Here is a 26,748-nt window from a genome sequence, read left to right as displayed (position 1 = left end):
GGCTGACAGAGCCAGTGCAAACATTTATAATCGTCCTATGGCCTTCAAATACCTGAAGGGTGATTATAGAGAGGATGGAGATGCACTTTTCTCCAGCTGCAGGGGACAGGACTAGGAGCAATGGCCTTAAACTGCAGCAGAGGAAATTTAGGTTGGAGATTCCGAGGAACTTCCTATGTGTGGGGTCAGCGCTGGAACAGGCTAAGAAACTGGAAACACCATCCTTGGAAGTTTTCAAGAGCAGGCTGGAGAGACATTTGGCTGGGATGATTTAGTCAGGGATGATCCCCTCTTGCAGGGGGCTGGACCAGAAGATGACCTTGTGGGGTCCCTTCCAGCCCTGCTTTCCTATGATCTCCCTCCCAGCCTCCTCAAGGCTCACACTGCCACCTGCTGGAGAACACTGGGAACCTACCCACCAGGATTCAACTCTCAAGTTCACACCTGCCCTCTCTGTGGTCCTTAAGCCACAGCTGACCCTGGGCATGCTGTCCCCCCATTGCTCCCTCTCACCCCTAGGCTGTTGTCAGGACTCTGAGCTCCTCCCTTCTTCCCTCCAGGCAGTACCTCCTTTCCCTTGCACCCTGCTCAGGGGTAGCTTTGACTCAGTCTTTCCCCAGCCCTGGCTCGCTTGCCCCATGGAGCTCTGCCATGCCCCAGCTGGCCAGAGCGGCAATGGAAGCACCCTGCGGTTTGCACTAGCCTGGCCACATCTGTAGACAGCTGATGGCACTTCTACAGCCCAAAGAAATTGACCTCTGTGGGTAGGGATGGGCAAGACAGCTGCTCTCTTCATAGTTCTCAGGGCAGGAAGATCAACTGGGACTACATGGTCTGATCACCCATGAAACACAGGCCAGAGTCACTGTCCTGTTGTTCCTGCACCCCACCTGGTCACTGGGGTCAGCTACATCTCCTTTAGAAAGCTCCATGTAAGATATCTTCACCCCTCCAGGTGCTGACCAGACTCAAATCAGAGTGACTGGATCAACTGTGGTAGAAAGTAAAAGCCCTTGAGCTGTAGCTCTTTTCCCCAGGGAAAAATGTATAAAGCCTGTTCAGGTCACCTCTTACCTCCTGATAGATGAACAGGCAAAGCACCTTCTGGCTCCCAGTGATATTCTTTGCAAGCTCATGCCTCTATTCCCAGCACCATCTCCACTACAAGCCCAAGCGCCAGGGGCAGAAGCCAGCCAATCTTGCTACTGTCCTACATAGGGGGCGCATCTACACATTGCCCTACACCAAAGTAGCAATGCACTGCTTTGCTGTACAGTGAGCTACAGCACTGCAGAGATCACGTGAGCTTGCACATGATCACTGGCTACATCACCATACCAGCAGGCTCCCTACTACAGTGATGTTCATCTACACATGATCACTAGCTACATCACCATAGTGTGCCACTACAGCAAAGTTACAGGTGGTTACTGTGCCGTATTTTAGTACTTCCAAAAGGAAGTACTAAAACACAGTGCAATAACGTTACTGTACAGTGACGTGTAGACACACCAAGAGGAATCAGTTGCCCAGGCTGGTGCACACAGCTCTTTGAGAGCAAACACAAAGGCCCCAGATGGCATTGAAAGAACTGGCCAGTCAGGGTTTTATTAAAAGTTTAGTACCAAAAAAAGGTAACAGCGACTGTACAAAGGCAGGAAACATTAAATTAACCAAGGACATTACAAGGGGCTGGTCTAGAACACCCAAGGCACTAAGGGCAGCTGAGACAAGTGGGGCACCCCCACCTCACAAGGCCCTGAGCTGCAGCTGATGTGCAATATGATGCAGGGCACAGATGCCTCTAGGAAACTCAATTAGCCACCACCCTGATCAGAGCAGCGTATGCTGGGAGCAGCAGCCCCATCCTTCAAAGGAAAAGGCATGGGGGGAGGGGTGCTGTGTAACACATTTGACCTTCAAGGGGATCTAAAGTGTGTGGTCAGAGGTAGCAGTAGGGCATGGAAGACTGCACTTTGGTTGTGGGCTTGCACAGTGGTCCCAGCATCAAGCAAGCTGAGTAGGCTCCTGCTGCTAAAAGAGGTGGGGAGAGAAACTTCAGACCCCACAGAAGGGAAGACCTCGGCCTCAGATGGCTTGGCGAGGAACTGTCAGTGTTGCGTTCGTCCCCAGGTGGGCACAAAGCACCAACCCCACTCTCAAATCCCTGCAGGAATCCAAGGCCCCATGGCACAGTGACAAAGATGGGGGGCCAAGGGGCTGGATCAAGGCCCTTTCCTTCATAGACCAAGGGCAAAAATACCTGCTCCAGATGGTTTTCTTTGGCACTGAAGTGGATCCAGGTTTCAGTCTCATGCACAGACACTCTTGCCCTTCGCTTCCAGGGACCTGGGCTCTAATTTAACGTGAGTCACCAGTGACGTGGGCTTTCTGGGCTTCCCTGTATCACAGCCTTTGCTAGACATCAACTCATGTCTTGACATCCACCATAGAAGCCACCATTTCATAGCCAGCTGGACACTAGTCCAAGGCTACAATAGCAGCAGGGTCACAACTCAGATTCAGGGAAGCTGGCAGAAAGGACTCCAAATTGGGATAGAGGGGCATTGGCAGAACCATGGGGACAGCCCAGGGCTAGAATAACAAGGGACCAGGACTGAGATGAAAGGGTTTGGCTGTGAGCAGGGTGGGGTGTTTGCTCAGCCCCTACCCACATTGTGTCTTGCTCTCATCTGCCCCTTATTGTCACAAGAAATACTCCCATCCTCCCAAAATGCATCAAGATAATTTAAAACCAAACTAGAGAGCTGGTTCCCTCAGCTTTACAAGATCCTGCTCCTCCTTCTCTCAGCAAAACCTCCAGCCTTGGCCTTGCAGGTTTTAGGAGCATATTCTGATGTGGCTCTAATAGAGGTACCTGAGACAAGCCGTAAGGCTCTAAGGCAGCTCCCCATATCTGGCTGTAGACTGGGAAGAATTTCCTTCTCTAGAGACCCGAGGAGGAAGCCACGAGAAATAGTTCTGGGAGCCCATGTTCCTCATGTGACAGGAGGGGATGATTCAAATTATGCCTCCACATCCTCAAGGGGCCTCACTACCCAGTGGGGAAGGCAACCAGATGTGCAAAAGGGGGGTTTTCTAAAGTTGTACATTAGTCTGGGGGCAGGGGTAGGATATTTAAGCACTGTAGAGTGATGGCTCATAGGATGAGCATGCACTTGTGACTGGCTCGGGGTGCCAGCGCCTCACAGCTCTGTTAATTGTTTAGGAAGGCTTGAGCCCCAGAGAGAAAGGCAGAAGGCTCTCTATAGGCTGGGGCACTGGACAGGACCAGCTCCTCCCAGGTGGGTCTGAGTCTGAGCCCCACAAAGTTTGTGGGAGCTCAAAGTCGTGCTCCCTGGTGAGCCCTGAGGACAAGGTCAGCTGTGGCCATCCCCATCCAACTCCTTTGCCACGTGCTGTTGGGGTAACGGGGCAGAAGGGCACAGCCCCCGGCTGCAGCTGCTGTTGGACCTCACGCATGTGACTCATCGGGTCTCTTCTGCAAACAAAAAAACACAGGCTGTTAGGTGCAGTCCTGGGCAGTCTTCCCAGGCAGCAGCCAGCAAGGACAGTCGGTTTCCAGTAACTCTGCCTGGGGCACATCAGCAACACCAGTGGCAGTACAGGAATGACAGCGAGATGAAGGCAGAAGCCCCTCTGGTGCCCCTCAGCTAGTGTTCAGCACATGCATCAAGCCCAGTCACCAACGACTCGGATCCCGTGGCCTTGGTGGAGAGTCTGGAGAACAGAAGCATCTGGGTGCTGGATCATCACCTCCAGAACAGAGGGTGAAACAGAGGGGAGCAGGGAGTGCAAGGAACATGCCGAGTGCCAGCCACAAAGGCAGGAAGCTCAGGCTCACAGTGTGTCCGGGCTCATCCTTGTACCCTCCGACCGGGAGATGTTTCTGCAGCCAGCAGGCATCGCACGCCGGCCATTCACAGTTTCCTCCTTGCTCCTGACTCCAAGGCCCATTTCACCTAATCTCATGGAGCATGGGATCCAATAAAGTGGCCCCTCCCCACCTAGCTACCAGGACAAATGCTGAAGGAAGACTCCCAGCTGTGTGACATGGTGTCCACAGCCTGCCCCGTTCCATAGGCTCTTGCTATTCTGACCCCAGCGTCTGTGGAGTGGGAAATTACAGTGCTCCTGAAATGAACAAGAGAGGCTGCACACAAACAAACATACACCATTCCCAGGGCCATGCAGATATCTACAGGAAGATGGACGGAGGGATAGAGGCAGACAGACAGACAGGGCCAGGCTCGTCCACTGGAAACACCAGGAAAGGAGAAGCGACAATGGACGCTTGCCAACAAGAATGAGAAAAAGGACACGAGTACTGCGCAGCCTCTAGGAGTGTTCAACCAAGAGGGAGGCAGGCACCGAGGGAGGTTTGTGAATGCTGTGCCCCAGGAGACACAGGAAGGTATCAGCCCTGCCCAGAAGTTTCCAGTCCTTGTGACCCTACTGATCCAGATTTTGCCCTCCTCCATGTTTCAGTGTCCTGTCTTCTAGTGAAAAGGGGTCATTGTAATTCTTCGGGAGCCATCTGAGGTGTGTTCTCCACAGTCCCCTCAGGCTTCCCAGAGATATGGGCCTTCAGCACATGCACGATGAGGCTCTTAGCACTGGTGAGAGGTGGTGGAGGCCTCAGCACAATACAGCACAGGCAGGGGACATAGCACTCAGGGGACCCAGTGGATCCAAGCCCTGCCCCAGAGGCACCCTGCCAGAGTTAGAAGTATGAACTGATCCCAGGATGCCCTGGGGCCCCTCCGCCAATGAGGCCAATTAGCGCAAGTGGTGGTGGCTCGAACAAGGTAGACTGAGGCTCGGTGACCCAGAAACATGCAGCCTCAGGGTACAAGGGATGGGACTGCCCCCTCACCCCAGCACCTGTGCAGGTTGCTGCACCCAGCCTGCTGCTCCCCTCAACTCTATGGGCCCAGCCAAGACAAGAGGACTCCTACCCCAGGGACAGGCAGGGAGGGAGGGAATGTTCCACTCCCAGCATCACCAGCCCCCAAAGTAATAGCTGCCCAGGGTCAGTAACCTTGGTCTGCTTTGTCCCCTTTGGTCTTGGGCTCCTGCCACCACTCTGCAAAAAAACCTTCCTCATAGTCGCCTTCGCCTTCAAACTCGCTGTCCAATTCCACGTCCTGCCCAGCGGGGGCTGGGCCATCATCCAACTCCATCTGCAATATGGGATGAGACAGTCTGTCACCAGGTTTCATCTAGGTGTTCAGAGCAGGTTTGGCCCCAAAGCCTGGTGCCTAAGCCTCTGCTCAGCAAAGCCCTCAGAGGAACAACACTGACCACCCCATCCCCATGCAAATAGATGAAGGATCACATTACGCTGTTCTCCAGAGCTCTCCATCAGCCCGTCCCCCTCAGGGCTCATGTAGTCCTCCCCCCCCACCACAGGAACCAATGCCAAATTGCCCCCTCATGTCTCTTCTCCAAGGTTTTGGGTAATCTAGTTTTAAATGTGAGCTCCCCCTTTCCCTGGAAACTTTTCTGCAGCACCAGAACCTCCTATTCAGCCAGCACCTCAGAAACATCAGTCAGCCTAAGCAATGATGTAGGAGTCACCTCTCCCAGCACCAAAATGCAGCCACCTCTGGGGTGAAGCACAGCAGATGCACCAGGTACCACCGAGTTCCCATTATTCCATCTCTGACGTAAGCCAGAGGTTCTTGGAGGTCTCCCATCCACACAGTGACATGGCCCAGCCCTGCTCAACTAGCAAAACTGGCTCAGGTGCCAGAGCAGTTTTCTAGCACCAGAATGCTACCCAGGGGCTCCTCCCACCCCGGTGTCCTGCTGTAGCCCCAGCTCACCTCATCATCAGCCTGCAGGTACTGCCTGGCAAACTCCAACATCTTCTTCTGCATGGCTGTCTGGTTGTGATACTGGAGTGCTTCCTGGAGACAGGATGGATAAGGACACCATCAGCTCAATCCCTCCTGCTGCTGCCCATCCCCTAGGCAGCAACCAAACAGATAAGCTCCCATGAAGAGCTGGGATCTGCTTCAGATGGAAAGGGCTAAAGTAGCCAGAAGCTGTGCTGTATCTGTGCTTGGCAGGACTGCAAGGTCTCAGAACCAAAGGCCATGAAGCAAAAGCAACTACATTTGCAGCTACTATTGTTCAGCACTCCTCAAATCAGCCCGTACATTGCAACTCCCTTACAGCTGGGACTGGAGAGGGTGCCCCTCACAGTGTATTAGAGCAGTTCAAAGCTCCCCATCCCAGGAACTGAAATCACTCCTGCCCAGGTCTCCCCATGCCGCACCAGGCTGGGAGTCAGAGTAGGGTCAAAAAGGAGGACATGATGTCTCCCAGAATCCCATGGGCTAAGCTCAGAGGGGCTCAAGAGACAGCCATCAGACAGTGCAAATTAGTTCACCATCCCTCTCCCAACCCCAGCCCCATAAGCCACTCACCGGGCGGGGGTTAAAGTCCTCCTCCTCCAGATGCCAGCGCTCCCGGTAGAAGCGGTAATAAACCAGGTTCTGCTGCATCACCTCGTCACCAGGGTCAAAGAGCATGTAGCTGGAGACACTCTGCACTGCATTCTTCACATCATTCACTACACAGAAAGGAGGGAAGGGTGGGGGCATGAGGCAGAGACAGAGGCATGCCCCACTCCATGGGGGCCAGACACATGATACAGAGACATGCCCCCTGGTACAAGGCTGGGCACAGGGAGCATGGAGAGAAGATACTCCGTAGACACATAGGAGCTGAGCAGGCAGGGACATGGCATGCAGAGACATTTCCCCCTTGGCCCAGCAGCCAGACATGGGGGAATGTGACTGGGGGGCAGAGAATAAAGAAATATCCCTCTCCTCCCTTTACAAGAGGACTGTGTGATGAGGAGCCCGCCCTCCACCAGGCCTCGCCAATCCTCCCATCCTATGCAAGGGACCGTGTTGTGAGAAGTCCCCAAAATCATAGCACTGACAGGTCAGAGGGGAAGGAGGTCTCAACAGGAATGGAGATTCTGAGATGTCCAAGTGCTGGCTGCAGACAAGGGGGAGATACAGCCAAGAAAACATTTGGGAAAAAGGCAGCGGGGTTGTCACTCTCCCCTCCCCAACACACCCTGTGAGCAGCAGTCCCAGAAGCAAGCACAGCAACTTACACTTATAATACGCAAATTGCAGGTAGTGGTACATGGTAGCCACAAATTTCTCCACGAAGTAGCCACCCACATTGGGAGTCAGGTCAGTCTCACAGTCCACCTGGCACTGCAGGACAGCCACATAGTGGTCTAGGAAGAGATGCCCATCAGCACATTCTGGCTAAGCTGAAGCCCATCTCCCACAGTGGCCATTACAGGCTGTTTCAGGGGGTAAGCCCCTTGTTTCCCCATCAGCTGCTAGTTAGAGGATAACCTGTTCCTGGGGTGGCTTCCCTATGCTCCTGTTATGCACAGAGTGATTTATTCCAAATGGCAAAGGGTTCTGCTTTATGCCAGGTCTCTGAGGCATGAAGGGTTTATCCTTTCCATATGTCTTTCTTGCTGTTCCCACTGGCAAGAAGTGCAGCCTCCGACTCCATCACTTGACCAAAGATAGCAAAGGTACTAGGCCCTGAGATAGCCTGCTCTGTACAACCCTGAACTAGGTGCAGCCCAGATAGAAGAAAATCAAGTCCCAGCCTCCCACACAGCAGCCCCCCCACTCAGCCCTGACACAGAGGAGAGGTAGTCTCTGTGGACAGACAGGGTCTCCCCTCCATAGCCCTGACAGTCTTTGGTTTACGTGAAAAGGCTGACACCAAGGAGGTTGGTTAGTCACTGATAATCTGTGCACTACAAACAACCAGTCCATAAGGAAGTCATTGCTAGTGATCATTTTGTGCCAGACATGGAGTCACCTTTTGCTGACACCCACAGGCAAAGGCTCTGCACCCACACGTTTGTACTAAAACAAAGAGGTCACCTGGCTCAGGGGAAACCCAACCTTTGACCTTTCCCCTCCTAGTTGCCATTGCTCTGAGACCCTGAACCCCACCATAGTTCCATAGGCTAGGAGAAGGCCCCACACTCACCTGCGATGGCTGGGTAGAAGTCCTTGAACTCCACCAGTTCGTAGGTGCTGTCGCAGCTTGCCAGGCAGTTCTCGTAGGCCTTGTAGTACTCCACCAGTGCTTGCTCCATGTCAGTGACACTGCTCCGGAAATCCCCACTGTTATACAGCTTCACTGACCGCACGAACACTGTCTGCAAGGCAGCAGCAGACCTCACCCACTGGTCTTCTCCAAGACATAGTCATGCATGGTAACAGGATGGGATTCACTCAGTCATTCCTGCCCCACACAGGATGGCTGAGTGGAATTCAGCCCTACGCAAAGGACTCCACGCCAGTCTCCCAACACCTTCCCATGAACATTTTCAGTAAACTAATGCCTGTGATTGAAGTTGTCATCTCAGGCATGTGCTGATCCCTCTGCCTAGGCTCAGTCCACATAAAGCCCAATCTTGTTCTCAATATAAAACTAAATCATCATCATCTCTGTTTGGACACCAGCTGTCTGGACACTATCAACTTATGTCACAATACCAGCCAGAAGGGGACAGAACAGACCATCAGGGACACAGGACTCTCCTAAAAAGCCCAGCTCCTGGACCCAGTTAATCCTGGTCTAAAAAGGCAGACAGTTCCCTTTAAGCGCCCTCTGGTGACAGCCACATGTACTTGTGCCAAAGCCAAATCCAGCTCCGATATTAGCATGTGACAGTGATGACATCACCACCTACTTTCTGGGGCAGTTTCCAGAGATTTTCCCAACTCCTTCCAGAGTTCCAGAATTGTGCATTTCTTTCCATCAGCTGCAAGATGCTCCCAGCCTTGGCGCAGCAAGGAAGACTCAGGCCAGGGAAGAGGGGTTTGGCCTTTGACTAATATTTGCCTTTAGACAGTATCTATTTCTAGCTCAGCTCTTATCAGCTAACATTGCTATAACTTCAGATAGCAAACACACTGGGCATTTATACACATACTTGTTGGTCCTGTGACATGCCAGAGGTCCACCACTTCGGAGCAGACTCGATTAATTGAATTTGCTCTGCATGTGAGCTGACGCACACTGCGCTGCATCGCATGCAGTTGTATAAGTGACAAAATTGAAATCAGCTTGCAGAACATGGCAGCGGTGCACTTTCGAACTAAAGCACCTTCTACGTGTTTTAGTTCAAAAGTGCACCACCATTTTCTCAGCGCTGATGCACATTTTGCTGCTTATCCAACTGCAAGCGTCGCAGCACCGGGCACTTTTCAAAGTGCCCAATGCTGCGGCACTTACATATGTAAAAACGCCCCTAGTTTCCTCTCTGTCCTGACAGAGCAGGGAGCTCTGCAGTTAGAATAGCTGCAACTTGCCATTTCTGTCAGGCTCCATGACCTTGGAGCCTGCCATGTCCAGCAAAGAGCAGCCAGTCATAGGCAACAGAAACGTCTTGAAAATACTCGCCAGTCTTGACCACAGGCTCAGGTCAGCCTGTTCTAGCTTGACCAACACAATGACATGAGAGCGTCTCCTTTCTGATCACACTTGTTGAAGTTTCTACCACATAATATTATACATCTTTGTTTGAGGAGACGAATAAAAAGGGGCTCAATGCTCTGAGTCATGTTCCTTTGGCCTCCTTTGCTGAGGTTCCCTTCTGCAGACATAATGAATATCCAACACTTCTTAGAACTTAATCTCTAGATTTGAGTAAGATCTTCCTAATAGGCTGACCACCTATCTGAAATTCTTGGAATCTCTACATCTTATAATCCTAAATTTTAAGACTTGTTTAATCCTGCTTGGATCATAAAAATAATCTAAATATGAACTATTTTATTCTTTAGTTGCTACCAAAATTTGTAATTGGAGAACCCTAATACAATTTGCTTTTGTGTTCAGTGCAACGAAGGATTCATTTTGCAGGAGAAAAGGGGCTGTCAAAAAAACCCTCAGATGCCCAAATCTACTCTAAGGATCACCAATCCAGTCCTGACTCATACTTCCCCTGCTGTTTTAGTCCTGGGCTCCCCTATGTGCATAGCTCTGCTGACAAGAGCTGCTCGGGAATTTTTCAATGAAACATTGAGAGGCACTTAGATACTCTGAAACAGCCATTATCCCAGTTCACAAGGGAAACCCAGATTTACATCTCTACTCCACCTGACTCAGAGCAGAGACTTGGATCTATGTATCCTACATTCCTAGTGAGTACCAATAGCATTTGGTTATCCTGGGTATGTCATGAACAATTCTGGAAGGTCAGCTTTCTACTTAAACCTCAAAAGTTCTGATGCAATGGAACTCTCATTCTCTAAAGGTTCGCTCTCTCTCTCAATCCTGAGATTTCCAAGAACCTCCAGCTTCAGGCCCCAGCAGAGGGATGCCACTGTTCCTGCTGGGACTTAAAGCCAGAGGTTCCTGATTAGAGGGTCTTGCCCCTCCACTCAGGGTCAGATTGGTCGCCATATTTGGGGCCAGGAAGGAATTTTACCCTATAGTCAAACTAGTACAGACTCTGGCAGGTTTTTGCCTTCCTCTCTAGTGGGGCCATGGCCCTCTACCTGCTATCTCTTGAGTGTATCTTAATAACCTTTACTGAAGGAGGTTAGCTGCTATGGTTCCTCTGCTTTACCTGTGGTAGGTTAGGTCGTTATGTCCTGTGTTGTGTCAGGGCTGATGGTAGTTTTACAAAGAGGCTGGATTATGGATTTGTATAGGATGGTTTGGATAGGGCTGGTCCTGCCTCAGGCAGGAGGTCGAACTAGATGACCTCTGAAAGCCCCTTCCACCCCTACTTCTCTATCATTCGGGTGACCATATGCCTACATTTGATGAAGACCTTGTGAGGAAACACCTTAAGAGGCTGGACATCCATAAGTCACTGGGCCTTGATGGAATGCACGCAAGAGTGCTAAAAGAGTTGGCCGACATTATAGCTCGACCATTGGCATGGATATTTGAGCACTTATACTTATGGCGCCCAGGAGAGGGTCCTGAAGACTGGAAGAGGGCCAATGTGGTACCTATCTTCAAGAAAGGGAGGAAGGAAGATCCAGGGAACTACAGGAAAATCAGTTTGACCTCAATCTCTAGGAAGATCTTAGAAAAAATTATCAGAGACTCCATCAACAACAGGCTGACAGAAGGTGCCATTCTGAGAGACAGCCAACATGGCTTGGTTTCCGGTAGGGTTGTGCCTGACCAACCTCATCTCCTATGACCACAGGATGTGTCACCTGGATGGGGGGCAGAGCTTGATGTCATTTACTTAGGTTTCAAAAAAGCCTTTGACTTGGTCTCCTATGATGTCTTCATGGCAAAACTGGGGAACTGCAGCCTCAACAACCTTACGGTCCGATGGCTCAGAAACTGGATCTGTGGTTGGACTCAGAGAGTGATTGTTGATGGAACCAAGTCAGCATGGTATATGATGACCCTCAGGGATCAGTACTTGGACCAATACTCTTTAATATATTCACCAACAACTTGGATTTGGGTGTCAAAAATGAACTGGCCAAGTTCACGGATGATACCAAACTGTGGGGACACACTGGAGGATAGGCTGCGGATTCAGGCCGAACTGGACAGGCTTGCAAGATGAGCAGATAAAAACTGGTGACCTTCAACATAGAAAAATGCAATGTTCTCCACCTCAGGAGGAAATCCCCACATCGTACCTGCAGCCTTGGCAGTGGTTCACTCACTAGCATTGTCTGAGACTTGGAGGTCGTGACTGACCACAAGACGAATATGAGTGTCATAGGGCACTAAGGCGCCTGGTCCTTTAAGGGCAGAAACTGCCTAGGGAGAGGGCCCTAGCAGTCAGGCAGGAACCCCACACCTGCAGGTTACTGTGGCAGCAGGCTAATGAGGGAATCAGCCTGCATCTGTAGCTGGTCAGCTGACTGGAAGAGACAGGGCCCTGGCCACATATAAACACCAGGGCTGGGACTAGAGGGTCAGTTCTCTGCCAGCAGCCAAGGGGGAAGGAGCTCTCTTAGAGGAAGCTAAGTGGAGATGCTTGACTGCCTGTTCTGTTTCTGGTAGGATTAAGGGGCTCCAGGAGCTCACCAGGGACCCTTGCCTACAAGGCATTTAGTGCAAGAGGGGAGGTTTAACTCTTTTAAAGGACAGAGCACACCCTGAACTGCTTGCATTATGTTATAGCCCAGGGGCTCATATTTTGATTTCTGTTTGTAAACCGGTGGATTGGGCTGAGGACAGCGTGGGCACCGTGACCAGGGGTGAGCAGACCCCAGCACCAATGTGGGCATTGTTAATGAGGCCAGACTAAGCTGAGGCCTCAACACAAGGAGACAACATTTACATAACATCTGCGAGGCATGGGGCGGTTTTGGAGTTGCGCATCTAGCCCATAAGGCTGGGGAGTATCATAAGACATCTCCCAAATGTGAGGCCCAATAAAGGGGTCCAGCAACCAACAGAGTTCAGGGCAGACTATCAGGACTGTGACCGAGGAGCAACTCAAGGGCAGCCTCCCAATCCATCATTTATAACATCAAGATGTAGCAGGCGAGATTAGTAGGCGCCCATAGGGCAGAGCCAGCACGGTCATGGTGCCCTAGGGACATCACGGCCATCCCAGGGGTGGCCTTATTATGACAATGAGCCACCAATGTGACGCCATAACTGGCAAAGCAAATAAAACCCTTGTCTGCATCTACTGGTGCATTTCAAACAAGACCCAAGACGACACTTTATTCGGTCTTAGTGAGGCCGTAGCTGGCTCCACACTTTAAAAACGACCTGGAGAAGCTCAAGAGTGTTCAGAGGAGAGCCACATGTGTGATCAGAGGTCAAGAGAGGAGGCCACATGAGGAGAGGCTGAGAGGCTGATGGGACTATTCAGCCTGGAAAAGAAAAGGCTCAGGGGGATTTAGTAGCTCCCTGTAAGTATATCAGGGGTGTTCATCAGGACCCAGGAGAGCATCTGTTCACCAGGGCTCATGCAGGTAAAACAAGGTCTAACTGTCACAAACTGCTGGAAGACAGTTTTAGACTGGACATAAGGAAAAACTTCTTTACAGTCTGAGTATGCAGAGTCTGGAATAGAGTAAAGTGGTACAAGCACCTACTCTGGACACATTCAAGATGCGCTTGGACGATTATCTTGCTGGAGTCCTCTGATCCCAGCTGACTTCCTGCCCCTGAGGCAGGGGGCTGGACCAGATGATCTCATGAGGTCCCTTCCAGCCCTAATGTCTATAAAATCTATGAAATTCTCCACCCAACTGAATGGCAGTGCCCTCGATCCTGACCTGCAGCCTTACTGCCCCAGGCATCCCACTAACCTCCTCCCACTTCAGCCCTTGAGGCTCACTCACTTCATATGGCTGGGCCTCCAAGTCCACAAGATACTCATCCACATCCACCATCGTCTTGTAATAGTTCAGGTACTTTAAGGTCATCTCATGTTTGGGATTCTTCTGAAGAAAGGTGTGGGCAGCAGACACCGCCTTCTCAATCTTATTGTCCTGGAAGAGAGAGACCTGTCTGAGTCAGCTGCCACAGAGAGCCACTGTCCTGCTACAGGAACATGGCTAACTACAAGTTTGCAGAGGTCACCCAAACCCAAAAATTTCCCTCCCCCTGCAACCAAGTCATTAATCCTGAGTCATCCCAATACATTCAAACCCTCTAGGCTTGCTGCAGACGCACCTATACAAGGCTATGCTTTTCTGCTCTCAAAAGTCAGTCTCAGACCCTGGCGGAAAAGTCTTTAGGATTCCTAGGCCTTGTCTACACATAACAGTTGGAGCAATCGACTCACACAAGTATCATTAATACAGTACCAACCCCCAAAATGCAGAAGCAGTCAAATCAGTACTAACCCAACTGATTCCCCTTTCCACGCAGGAGAAGTAACCACAAGACAAGGGCCGTTATCCCAGGGAACTGTGACCGCAGCAGTGTGTGGGATGCAACATTTTATGATATGCACAAGCAGACAAGAGCTGCTTGGCGAAGACACATGGCCACCAGAATGTGTGGAACTGCCCTGGTGGGAGAGAAATCTCAACAGGACATGGCACGCAGCTACCTGAGAAGGGTTACGGAGTTTGATACCAAACCTGTCACAGGTCACAGAGACCCATGGAGACTCAAGACCCCTCGCAGTCAACATTAAAATCACTGCATCCTGCTCCTACTCAGCCAAAACCACTCCTTTCACACCTTTTTCCCACGGCTGGGTCCCCACCTGAGAAGCTTCCCTTGCCATTAAGCTCAAGGCTCTGCAGATTCTGCCTCTCCCACAGATGGCGAACTGAGGTTCAGAGCTGTAGAGGCAAGCTTTCCAAAGAGCTCAGTACACAAGTTGCAAACACCGCTCACTCTTCTGAGAAAATGGACTAAGCCACTCATGGTTTACCCCACAGGAATCCCCAGAATCTGTAGCAAAGCCAGGATTTGAACTTAGAGTGTGCAAGTCCCAAGTCAGCACATCCACAATTATACCCTCTGCCCTGCCCTCCTTTAAGACCCAAATGTGAGGTCCCAAGTTTATATAGGCCCTTGAAACCAGCTCACGTTGCCCACTATATAGATACTGCACCGTCACTAATGCAGCCAGCAGGGCTCCACAGCCATCCCCTGGCCAGAAAGCTGCAACAGGATTCCCCAGGAATGTATGCATTCCTGAGTTATATGATTTCAAGATTTCATAGATTTCATAGACATTAGGGCTGGAAGGGACCTCGGGAGATCATCGAGTCCAGCCCCCTGCCCAAAGGGCAGGAAGTCAGCTGCGGTCATAGGATCCCAGCAAGATAAGCATCCAATTTACTCTTGAAGGTGTTCAATGTAGGCGCTTGAACCACCTCCGCTGGCAGACTGTTCCAGACCTTGGGGGCTCAGACAGTAAAGAAATTCTTCCTTATGTCCAGCCTGAAACGGTCTTGCAGGAGTTTGTGACCGTTCGACCTCGTCATCCCATGGGGCGCTCTGGTGAACAAACGTTCCCCCAGATCCTGGTGGTCACCCCTGATAAACTTGTAGGTGGCCATCAGATCCCCCCTGAGCCTGCGCTTTTCCAGGCTAAAGAGTCCCGTGGCTCTCAGCCTGTCATCGTAAGATCTGTTTTCCTGATCTCTGATCATGCGCGTGGCTCTCCTCTGAACTCTCTCAAGCTTCTCCACATCCTTTTTGAATTGTGGAGCCCAAAACTGGATGCAGTACTCCAGCTGTGGCCTCACTAAGGCTGAGTACAAGGGGAGAATGACGTCCCGGGATTTGCTCGAGAAGCATCTATGGATGCACGCCAGCATTTTGGTCGCTTTACTAGCCGCAGCATCGCATTGGAGGCTCATGTTCATCTTGTGGTCAATGATGACCCCCGAGTCTTTTTCTTCTGTAGTGCTAACCAACGTAGCACTGCCGAGCCTATAAGGGTGCTGCAGGTTTTTCCTCCCAAGGTGGAGAACCTTGCATTTTTCGGTGTTAAACACCATGAGGTTCTCGTCTGCCCACTTGCTGAGCTTGTCCAGGTCAGCCTGGATCACCCGCCTATCTTCTGGCGTGGATGCTTTGCCCCAAAGTTTGGTGTCATCGGCGAACCTGGCCAGTCCACTCCTGACTCCAATGTCCACATCGTTAATGAAGATGTTGAACAGTATGGGTCCCAGGACAGAGCCTTGAGGGACCCCACTGGTCACAGGGCACCACGATGAGTGACTGCCATCAATCACAACCCTCTGGGTCTGACCATGAAGCCAATTTCCCAGCCAGCGGATCGTGGTGGAGCCAAAGCCACAACCGGCCAGTTTGGCCAAGAGGTGATCATGGGATACCAGATCAAAAGCTTTTTTGAAGTCAAGATATATGACATCAATCTCTTCTCCCTTGTCCAGGTGATAGGTCACCTGGTCATAGAAGGAAATGAGATTGGTCAAACAAGACCTACCCGCAACAAACCCGTGCTGGCTGTCCCTTAGAATGTTAGCCTGGGCCAGTCCCTCAAGGATGGCCTCCTTAATAAACTTTTCTAAGATCTTCCCCAGGATAGAAGTCAGGCTAATGGGCCTGTAGTTAGCCGGATCCACTCTCCTCCCTTTTTTGAAGATCGGCACCACATTGGCCTTCTTCCAGTCTTCGGGCACTACACCAGAGCGCCAGGAGTTTTCAAAGATCCGTGCCAGGGGCTGGGCTATGACGCTCGCCAGCTCCTTGAGTACCCTGGGGTGCAGGTTGTCAGGGCCAGCTGACTTGAAGGTATCCAGCTTCTCAAGATGTTCCTTCACGAGGTCAGCATTGATGGAGGGTAGGGGATCTCCCTCACCCAGATTTCCCTGTCCCATAGCAGGCATGGGCATCCCGTGTGACTGATGAAAGACTGACGCAAAGTACCTATTTAATAGGTTGGCTTTTTCCTGGGCGTCAGTTGTCAGTTGCCCCATCTGGTTTAGCAGGGGTCCAACATTGCCCTTGCTTTTCCTCCGGCTCCCCACATATCTGAAAAAGGACTTTTTGTTGTCCTTGATGCCTGAAGCTAGTTGGAGTTCAGTTGCAGCCTTGGCTTTCCTGGTTTGCTCCCTGCAGGACCGGACCAGCGCGGAGTAATCCTCCTTGGAGGTGAATCCCATCCTCCATCCTTTGTAGGCTTTCCTTTTTAGCCTTGATGGCTAAATAATATACTATAATATAAATAATATAAGATAAAAAATACTAGGGCTGTGAGAAACTTTGGCCGCCGTTTCATTTCAGAGGTGTTTCAGCCCATTTTGGCACCTGAAACACCGAATCTGAAATTTCATACATTTCATAGACATTAGGGCTGGAAGGGACCTTGGAAGATCATCAAGTCCAGCCTCCTCCCCCAGGGGCAGGAAATTATATGGAAGGCTCCGAAACATCTCCAAAATGAAACGAAATCATCTGAAACATTTCGGAATGTTTCGTAGGTGGGTTTGCGGGGAAACAAAAACTCAGACGAGGAAGAGGGAAGGACTGCTCTGATATTGAACTGTAAGGGGCCAGTGTCTGCAGTCTGTCCCTGAGGTCCCTTCCAATCCCAGTGCTCTGGGGGAGGGACAGCAGCCTGCTGTCATCCCACACACAAATCCAGTGCCCACACTCCCACGGAGAAGTCTGGCACAAGACTGCAGCCCTTGCGGGGGGGCCGCAAGCCCCTGGATCTGTGTGCAGGATGACAGCATACTGCCACTGCCAACTGGGGCCAGTGCCAGCACCTGAGTCTGCTTGACGCAGCCTGCGCCAAGCACCGGAAAGAACCCCAGTTGGCAGCAGCAGCTTGCTGTCATCCTATGCACAGATCCGGGGGCCCATGGCCCCCAGGAAGAGTCCGGCACAGTCCCGCAGCCCTCCCAGGGGGTGCAGGCCCCCAGATCTGTGCGCGGAATGACAGCATGCTGTCACTGCTGGCTGGGGCCAGCGGCAGCACCAGCCTTCCTGGCGCTCGATGAGAGCTGTACTGAGCACCGGTCCCAGTTAGCAGCGGCAGCCTGCTGTTATCCTCTGCACATATCCAGGGGCCTGCACCCCCCAGGAAGAGTTTGGCACAGCCCCGCAGCCCTCCTTCTAAAGTTCTGGGAGGCTGGGGCCAGGCAGGGTAGCCAGGGGGACTTCTCCTGCAATTCCCACCCACTGGGGCAGAGGTATGCACAGCCAGAAGAGCTGGGGGAGAACCTGCAGCTAGCTGCCCAGCTGTGCCTACCTCTCCCTGGCCGATCTGAATCTCCGAATCAGTGCCGAAACAGCGTCAAAACTCTGAAACAGATTTATCTGAATCAAAATGGAACAGTAATCCAAAACATGGAAATGAATCACTGTCCCTTCAAAACGGACGGATCTGAAATGGAAAGAAAACATAGCCATTTCACACAGCCCTAAAAAATACCCCAAAGGGAACACTTTTTGAAAATTGCAAAATGGGGAGTATCAGAGTAAGCACCAATGCCCAGCGCCCTGTGGTCGAGATTTCTGCAGCTACGGATTTACACATGGGTAATGCAGTGTTAGTACTGTCTGCCCCAGGAGCCTGAAGATTAGTGTTTCAGGAGTACATTATAAACATCTCCACAGAGAATAAGCACGAACCAAACCTTTTGATCCATGTGGGCATAGCTACCACTGAGGTCAATGTCAAAACTGCTGGCATGCAAAGTGGAAGGCATGGGGCCAGCTGAGTGTATTAGCTACTGAAAGGGCACTCACATCGTTCCTCTTGCAAATACATGGCAGGGGCTGGGCACTCAGGGCACTTCCTCCCTGTGTTGTCAGTGCCACTGAGTTTGCTCAGACCTTGCTGGACTCACCAAACCCATGGATAGCAACTCCTTTAGCCACCCTAGGGCAGCTTGGACATTCAGACTGTGCCTTATCAGGCAGCACACTGCTGTATTACCCCATCCAGGCCACAGGAAACATGGTAGGGGTGACTGGCCAACAGAGCCAGCAATGCAAGGAAAGCTCAGGTCATGGAAGAGGCCTTGCTCTCTGGGAAAAGGATGATGCTGCAGCCAGGCGCAGCTATTCCACCAGAGCACCTATTATCACTGATGACAAACCTAGAATGAATCATTCTCTGGCAGCAGCCAGTGGACAAAATATTGGGTTGATAGCTTTTGTGTGGTTCCAGATAACAAACTGCAGGTCTGCTACAGATAAATCCCTACCCCACAGCTCACCAGCTCAGGCTGCTCAGCGCCATGGATGCTCAGGCCAGATGTATTTTGGTGCCTACACAGGGACTTCCACAATTTAACCTTGGAAGCTCTTGAGTCAGGGCACTGAGAAAGCCATGCAGCTGCAGGGTGAATTCACCTGCCAGATTTCTTCCAATTCAGCCATTACGCCACAAGAGACTGTCGCATTCGACTGCATGTCAAAAGGGCCTTTGATGGGGCCTGATCCTGCTTGTTCACTCCTCCAGTGCTTTGTCCCCTGGCCACGTGTTTGAATCTCTATAAATTCTCTTTCCCATTTCATTAACTGTGGTGACTTTCACCTAAAGTCATTTTTTAAGGAGTTGATTTTTTTTTTCTTTTCAAACCGACAGTCCCTGAAATGGAGGTTTGGCTGGTCAGACCAAAGGGAAAATTCATTATGTAATCAGGACACGCTGTCTCCCTTGATTCCTGGGCAAAGGAGACAGCAGAGCTGGGCAAGAAACTATTAACTTGAATCTTCAGAATGTAGGAAATTAGCCAGTAAATCTGCACAAGAACCCAAGGAATACTTTTATTTCTTACTTTCTTTACACAAAAGCCAGACTTCTCCCATGAAAAGCCAGACTTCTCCCTCCAGACTTCTTCCCAGAAAAAAGGGGGGCCTTTGATTCAATCAGGGAGTTTTAAATTAACCCTTTAAAAGAACCAGTTGACCTACATGGATCCATGAACATGTCCTCGTGAGAAAATTGGAGGATTGTGCTTTCAACTGATGCATCTCCAGCAAAACCAAGAAAGTGATTCTTCTACTCTACTTGGCATTGGTGAGACCTCAACTAGAGTACTGTGTCCAGTTCTGGGTGCCACACTTTAACAAGGACATGGTAAAGCTTGAGAGAGAACAGAGAAGGGCAACCTGTATGATCAGAAACTTGCAAGGCAAGCCATATGAGGGAAGTCTGAAAGACCTGGGACTCTTCAGCCTGAAAAAAAAAGGCTGAGAGGAGACTTGGTAGCAGCTTACTGCTCCATCAGGGGAGTACATCAAGGGCTTGGTGAACAACTGTTCACCAGGGCACCCTTGGGGAAAACCAGCAGTAATGGTCACAAATTCCTGGAAGACCACTTCAGACTCAACATTAGGAAAAACTTTTTCACAGTCAGGGTGTTCAGACTGTGGAAAAAGCTCCTTCCAGAGGTGGTGCAATCACCTACCCTGGAGATCTTCAAGAGGAGACTGGACAGTCACCTGACCCCAGTTCTCTTTCCTGCCTGGTGCCGGGGGCTGGACCCAATGATCTTCCAAGGTCCCTTCTGGCCTTACAATCTATGATACAATCTATGAAACATATATCATTGCATCTGCTGATGATGAAGTCACCCACCTTTTGCAAAAATTGCTCATGTGACCCAATTCCCCTGTAAGAACTGAAGGACTGGGCCCTAACTAAGTAACTCCTGACACACAGTCACCTCCTCTGTATTTTACTGATAATAACACTGAGGCACAGAAAGGAGGGTGACTCTTGTGAGCATGCAGAACAAGATGTCAGCATCAAAACCAGGATTAGAACTCCTGACTCCCCTCTCTTTGCTCAAGCCACTGGACTCGAGTCTCTTCTAAAGACTCAGAAAGAGGAGCTGGATATGCAAGAGAAAAAGAGTGAGAGACAGATTGGCTAGGGTCTGCCAAGATTTTGTACAATAATAAGCACAGAGGATGGAGCAGCAGGGAAAGCAACTGAGTTCTCTTGTAGCCTAAATTTTCTCCTCCCTCCTGTTTGATCTCCAAAGGCAAAACACCTTTCATATAAGACTCTTAAAATAGCCCTTCCTGAGCACAGTACAAAGCACGCATACCATGGGGGACATGTGCCCCCCCTTGAGTTTGTTGGTACACCCCCCCCCCCACACACACACACACAGAGCAAGCGCATTGGCTGGTAGTGGGGCACGGAAAGCGCTAGTGCACCCCCCTGAAATTGGCTCCCCCTCCCCCCCCCCCCGGTCACCCGCTGGGGAACCACCCCCCCAGTCATGTCCCCCTGGTGGCCCCCGCAAACTTGGGAGGCATCAGTCACCCATGGAGGCACATGCAAGTCTGGGAGCCCTGGCAAAGAACCTTCATTTCTGCCTTCTCCCTTGTGGTCTTTGGAAACTGTGTGCGTGCAACACAGACACCAGGGAACATTAAGTCATGCCCACAGCCTGGAGACCCAGTGACACTGTGGCTTCCAGGCATTCCCCAGCAGAAACCACCTCATCTTTTCCCACGTATAGGCTGACTGCACTGTTGGCAGCACCCAGAACCTCTGAAGTTGATAACTTCTTGGAGTTCCAAAGAAAGTCTGAGCCCCAAAACCTGACGATTTGGAACGTTTACCTACAGAGACCTGCAGGGCTGGAGTGGAGGGACCAGGGCAGAGCTAACAGGCCGGGACTGCTTGCAAAGGAAGCAGCAGCTGGGGACGATTCAAAGGAAAATTGTTCTCTTCCTTAACACACCCCCACCCCCTCCTCCCAGCAAATGGGGATCCGTGCAGTGGCTATTACTCAGGTCTGAGCTAAACAATCCCCCATGCTTCTACTGTTCTGGATGCTGAAGACGTGGCATTTATACTCCTTCCGTGACTCTAGGTTTGGGGGCTTCCTGGCGGCAGCTGTGTGGAGGAGCAGTGAGGGAAGGGGAGTGGAGGAAAGGAGGAGGAGGAAAGAAAAGACCAGGAGCAACTGGCACGGTTCTGAAACTCCTTCTGAGCGCACGTTCTGCATGCCGCATGGCTGCTGTCTAGACTCCTCTGCTGACACGCAGCCTGGAGCTCCCACAGGATGGACCAGGTTAAAAGGTCCCCAAATGCCAGTGCAAAACAGCTATACCCCACACCTTACATAATTAGCACAGCTTGGAACTATCCATCTCCCAAAGGCTGGGGCAGGCATCCTGTTAGGAGTAGAAACCTGGGAGCAGCCAGTCATTCTCTGCCCAGAGAGAGCAGACTCCGGCAAGCAGGCTGGCAGAGCTGGGAGCCACACCACAGCCGGCCTCGGCAAAGCTTTGTGCTCTGGAGGAGGGAGGAACTGGACACCTGGGGCATAGCCCAGAGCATCTTCATCACCAGCATTCATCTCCTCCAGAGGCTCATTCATCGCTACAGGCCCATGCTGTGCTCAGTACTAAACCCCACGCCTCGGGGCCCGATCCTGCAGATGCATGCATGCCCCAAGCAACTCTGCACCCACAAGCCACCTCAGCCACTCTGGTGAAGTCGCAATGTGAGCTTGCGCGATGGGGCAGAGTGCGGGTAGGGTGGCCATCATAGAGGCCAGTCTGGTCGCCCTCTATCCATACGAAACCAGCCGCCTTTACGTCCTCTATCTTTCCCTTAAAGAGCTAGACAAGCCTAGGGTAGGAGAAGGAAGAGCACGGAGCAGCAAATCGCCCCCGTCTTTGCCTTTCCACTCACGGCGACCCCGCTCCCTCCCTCACAACGCGGGCGGGCGGGCGGGCGCGGGTGTCCTCGACTGTTCTCGTGAAGAGAAACGCAGCGGAGGCCAAGGTGCGCGGGCCGAGCAGCAGCAAGCCCGGATCGCCTCACCTTGAAGAGCGCGTAGTGCAGGTAGCTGTAGGGCAGGCGGCGGCGGAAGGCGCGCAGCGTGTCGGCGGGCGGGTAGCGCAGCTGGAAGACGGGCAGGCCGCGCTTGCAGCGCCGCAGGCAGCCGGCGCGCCGCACCAGCCGGCCGAAGAGCTCCAGCTCGTGCTGCCACTCGGCCCCGGCCCCGGCCCCGGCCGCGCTGTCGGGCGCGGAGCAGTGGCGGTGGCAGTGCGCCTCGCTGTCGCGCAGCAGGCGGTGCAGGCGCAAGCTGGCCTCCAGGTAGCGGGCGCTCTCCCGCCAGCTCTCGCCCTCGTACTGCTCCAGCGCGTAGGCGTAGGCGCTCTGCAGCGGCATCAGCTCGGCCGGCGGGAACCCGCGGAAGCTGTACTCCTCGTACTGCGCCGCCGCCGCGCCCAGCAGCGCCAGCACCGGCACCAGCCCCGGCACCAGCGCCATGCCCGCGCCGGGACGGGACGGGGCGGGGCGGGGCGGCGAAGGGAAGGGAGGGGGCCGCAGGGTCTCCGCGCTGCAGGCGGGGCCGTCGGCCTCGCGCCGCCCCCGTCCGGGCGGGCAAGGCCCCTGGGCCGGCAGGATAAAATAGCACCCTGCGGAGACGGACAGGCAAGCAGAAGCTTTCCCCACCTCAGCCTCGCCTCATCAGATCATAACCATCTCAGGTCGGGAGGTCATCTTGTCCAACCCTCTGCTCAAAGCAGGACCGGCACCAACTAGGTCATCCCAGCCAGGGCTTTGTCCAGCTGGGTCTTAAAAACCTCCGAAGATGGAGATGTCACCCCCTCTCTGGGATACTTGTTGCAGTGCTTTACTATCCTCCCTGGGGAGGAAATTCTTCCTACTGTCCAACCTCAATTTCCCTTGCTGCCACTTGAGGCCTTGCTCTGTCATCTGCCCCCATGCTGATGAAGGGAGCTTCACTTCGTGAAAGTGTGTGCTCGCTCTCTGCTTTGGTTAGTCCACACACACATGCACACTCGCACACTTTATGAAGGAAGGAGCTGGGATTCCCCTGAACTGAAAGGCAAAGACCCAGTAGATTTGCTGCTTTGTGCTCTTTCTTCTCCTACCCTAGAGGAGGTGAACGCTACCCTGCACCGTATTTAGTCCCAGCTCCTCCTGGGACCGTTCCCCAAGGAGCGGCACTCCACAAACAGTCTCCGGCCCCGCATGCCAGGCAGGCCGCCTCTACATGAGACGCTGGCTGCGCAGTAGCCCGTGACTAGGACGCAGTAGCGTTCAGTAGCAGGAAGCATGATGTGATGCTACTGTGCAGGAACCTCAGGCTACTGCGCAGTCAGGGCCACGAAAAAGCCATTTGGCCATGCTACGTACTGCACAGTAACTCTGGTTACTGCGCAGTCATTTAGTATTGGTTTATACAAGTACTAAATGACTGCACAGTAACAACTGCACAGTCATTGTCTCATGTAGGCCACCGGCAGACGGCTAGCACGAGCTTTCGTGAACTTCACTTCCGACCTTCACCTCGCAAAAGCCTATTATGCTATACATCTGCCTTGGTTAGTCCATTAGGTGCTAAGCCTACCCCACTTTCACACGAGTCCACACATGCTCTTTATGCTGGACTTCTCATGACAGGAAGGGCAAAGACCTCATAGATTTGTTGCTTCATGCCCTCTTCTTCATCCTACCCTAGGATAGTCTCACACTGCCTTCTTCTACTTGGCTTCAGACTAAAACAGCTAACTACATACACCCCTCCATACTGTATTCAGACCCAGCTCCTCTTGGGAGTGTTCCCCAAAGAGCAGCACTCCATGAAAGGGGTTTGGCTCTGTGTTGCAGACAGACAGATATATACCTGAGCTTCAGTTCACAAATGCTTGATCTATCTATCAGTCTATCTATCAATTTATCTTATCTATGCATGCTTTGGTCAGTCTACTGGGTGCTAATCTACTCTGCCTTCGACTTCACTTCAGACTAACACGCTATGTCCCTCCACACCATATTCAATCGCTGTGCCTGCTACAAGCATTCCCCAGGGAGCAGCACTCCACAAAAGGGCCCTGGTTCTGCCAGCCTCATGAAGTGAAGTTCACTTCTGAGCTTCACTTCACAAAAGCCTAGCAATATATCTGCCTTGGTTAGTTGTTCACTGGGTGCTAAATCTATCCTGCCTTCTACCTGGCTTCAGATTAACATGCTAACTACATTCCTCTACATCATATTCAGTCCCAACTCTTGCTGGGAGCATTTCCCAAGGAGCAGCACCCCACAAAAGGGCTGTGGCTGTGTGTGCCAGAGGGGCCAGTCCTGGGGCACCAGCACCAGAAGGAAGAAGAGGGCATGAAGCAGCAAATCTACTGGGTCTTCGCCCATCCACTCATGGGAAGCCCAACTCCTTCCCTCATAATATGTGTATGTGGAGGGCAGTTCAGCCCTGTGTGGGACCCTCTGCACTGCTGCTGATGTTGTAGGAAGCTCTGCAATCTCCAGATCCAAGCTCTCAGGGTCAGTGCTGGAGTGGCTAATTTTGTGCTGAAATACCATTAAAGGAGCTTCTGCAGTTTTCAGCAATGGGGTAGAAGCAACATCCTCTGATGGGGATAAATCTGGTCACTTAGGGTGCCATTTGCCCTGTGCAGTGTGATTACAAGCTATATACATCATTTTGCTCCTGTTCTGAGGGCTTTAGAGAGACCTCAGCTCTGTGCTGTCTGCCTCATGGTGAATGTTACCCCTAGAGCACAATGGATGTCATGGCATTAGGCATGAGGTCTCACAGGATCAGGCTCTCAGCCCCGAGGATATTGGTCCCCCAGTTGCTTCTCCCAGCTGAAGGCACCCTGGTAACAGCCTTCATACAGACTGATGAAGCTTCTGGGGGAGGAATTTCCTTTTCTTCACCACAAGCAAGAATTGCTGCTCCTTTTAGACAAATCTGAGCAGTGGCAGAGGCTTGCTTCGTATCCCCTAGAGGAAAATGATTTGCTCTCAATTCTATACTAAAGACATTTGAGTAGATTCAAACTTGAAAGTCTGCAAAGTCCCCAGGCGAACAAAAGGGTATGTGAACTCCCACCTTCAGCAGCTCAGGCTAGGGCATGGATTTCAGCTCCTTCTGTACATCAGCCTGGGACAGGCATTAGTTGAGCTCAGGAAAAAGCCTCATCTACATCAGGCCTTTCTCTATAATATTGTCCACTCTGGATGCCACCAGTTTACTAAATAATACTGAGGGCCCTGGTGTAGATGAGGTAAGACAGGCCCTGGCATTTTAACCACCATCTATTGTAGAGTGCGGGAATAGGATGGGTCCTGTTGCAGCCATTGTGACAGAGGCTTTATAGACAGGGGTGACGGCCTCTTCCCCAAAGATCTTACAATCCGAATATACTGTTGATGGGCTGTAAAGGACTGGGGGACTACTCATGCTTAATAAGCTCACATTAGAGGAGCTGGACACAAATATTGCTGGGAGAATGACCTGCAAGACCCTTTCCAATGCACTGAAAAGAGGCCATGTTCCCCATCACCAGAACAGTCTGATCAGTAACACGATTCTCCCTTAAGTGGGATGCTCACCAGCAGTGATCATGCCTCAAAATATGAGGCCAAGAATCCATCAACTTTGCTAACAGAGAGGTCTCGCTGGCTGAGGGGATGAGTGATAGACCTGTAGCCTGTGTCAGGTGGAAGAAGGTCTTATCTCAGTTCCCACTGAAGATGCATCCCACCCTCTCAATCAGTTGATGTGGACTGGCTCCTTTACTGGTGAGCTCATCAGAAGGGGCATGAGCTTGGCCATGAAGACCATTTTCTCCTCAACTAGGGAATGCTGCTCTGTTAGTATTTTGGCAGGATTAGGGTCAAGGGAAACACAGGCAGCTATGCCTATTAACAGCTACTTCTCCCACATCTGTACTTGTATTTTGTATACATCATTAGAGTGCATTCACCATGGATACTGCTGTTTGCAGATGGGTTTGTAGAAAGCACAGGTGCATGCAACAGGAGAGTGTACTGCAAGCTTGAGCTGCCTCCTAACAGGGGTTGATGAGACTAAAGTTAACATGCAACCGTAGGGATATTCTAATGTGGAGGAAACTTTCAGGCTACATAACACTGCTGGCAAGGAGTGCTACCCATGCATGGGGGAACCAAGGACCAACTAGGCTACAGACTGAGCAACAGTATGCAGGGCCAGATCCAGAAGGGATGCAGTGCCATAATCGTACCCCTGTTTTGGCTCAGAGAATGTACCCATTTTTGGATTAAAATTTGAACATGATGAGAGGACATGTGAAGAAGAATAGATGATGCAACATCTATAAATAGAAATCACTCCAACACTTCCAAATTATTGTTTGCACTTTGTAAAATTGTTAATCAGCAGCTCTAAGTTCTTATTAACAATTATCTATCTGTTGTATTTATTATTCCTGGCTCCTAACCTTTGTTTAGCAAAACTAACATTCAAGCAAGAAAATGGAATAAAT

The 26,748-nt window shown here is 51.5% G+C and overlaps 1 protein-coding gene across 3 annotated transcripts; it reads right to left on the bottom strand.

Moving 5' to 3' along the window:
• Positions 1 to 1,582: 1,582 nt before the first annotated feature.
• Positions 1,583 to 22,777, bottom strand: P3H4 (prolyl 3-hydroxylase family member 4 (inactive)). 3 transcript variants are annotated; one of them, XM_090044427.1, is made up of 8 exons: positions 22,271 to 22,774; positions 13,374 to 13,523; positions 8,068 to 8,239; positions 7,157 to 7,285; positions 6,456 to 6,601; positions 5,850 to 5,933; positions 5,063 to 5,204; positions 1,583 to 3,502 (listed from the first exon to the last, which is right to left on the bottom strand). In XM_090044427.1, the coding sequence occupies exons 1-8, from the start codon at positions 22,721 to 22,723 to the stop codon at positions 3,489 to 3,491; spliced, it is 1,290 nt and encodes a 429-aa protein (XP_089900553.1). In that variant the 5' UTR covers positions 22,724 to 22,774; the 3' UTR covers positions 1,583 to 3,488. The 3 variants fall into 3 exon arrangements, with proteins under 3 accessions (XP_089900553.1, XP_089900552.1, XP_089900551.1); XM_090044426.1 differs by lacking the exon at positions 13,374 to 13,523 and having other exon boundaries at positions 22,271 to 22,777; XM_090044425.1 differs by lacking the exon at positions 1,583 to 3,502 and having other exon boundaries at positions 5,055 to 5,204; positions 22,271 to 22,776.
• Between the last annotated feature and the right edge of the window lie 3,971 nt (positions 22,778 to 26,748).

The sequence above is a fragment of the Crocodylus siamensis genome, chromosome 4 (assembly GCF_052110815.1).
Source record: "Crocodylus siamensis isolate JL-2025a chromosome 4, ASM5211081v1, whole genome shotgun sequence".
NCBI classification, from domain to species: domain Eukaryota; kingdom Metazoa; phylum Chordata; order Crocodylia; family Crocodylidae; genus Crocodylus; species Crocodylus siamensis.
Note: the sequence above shows the minus strand (reverse complement) of the source record. Positions and strands in the feature narration are given on the sequence as shown.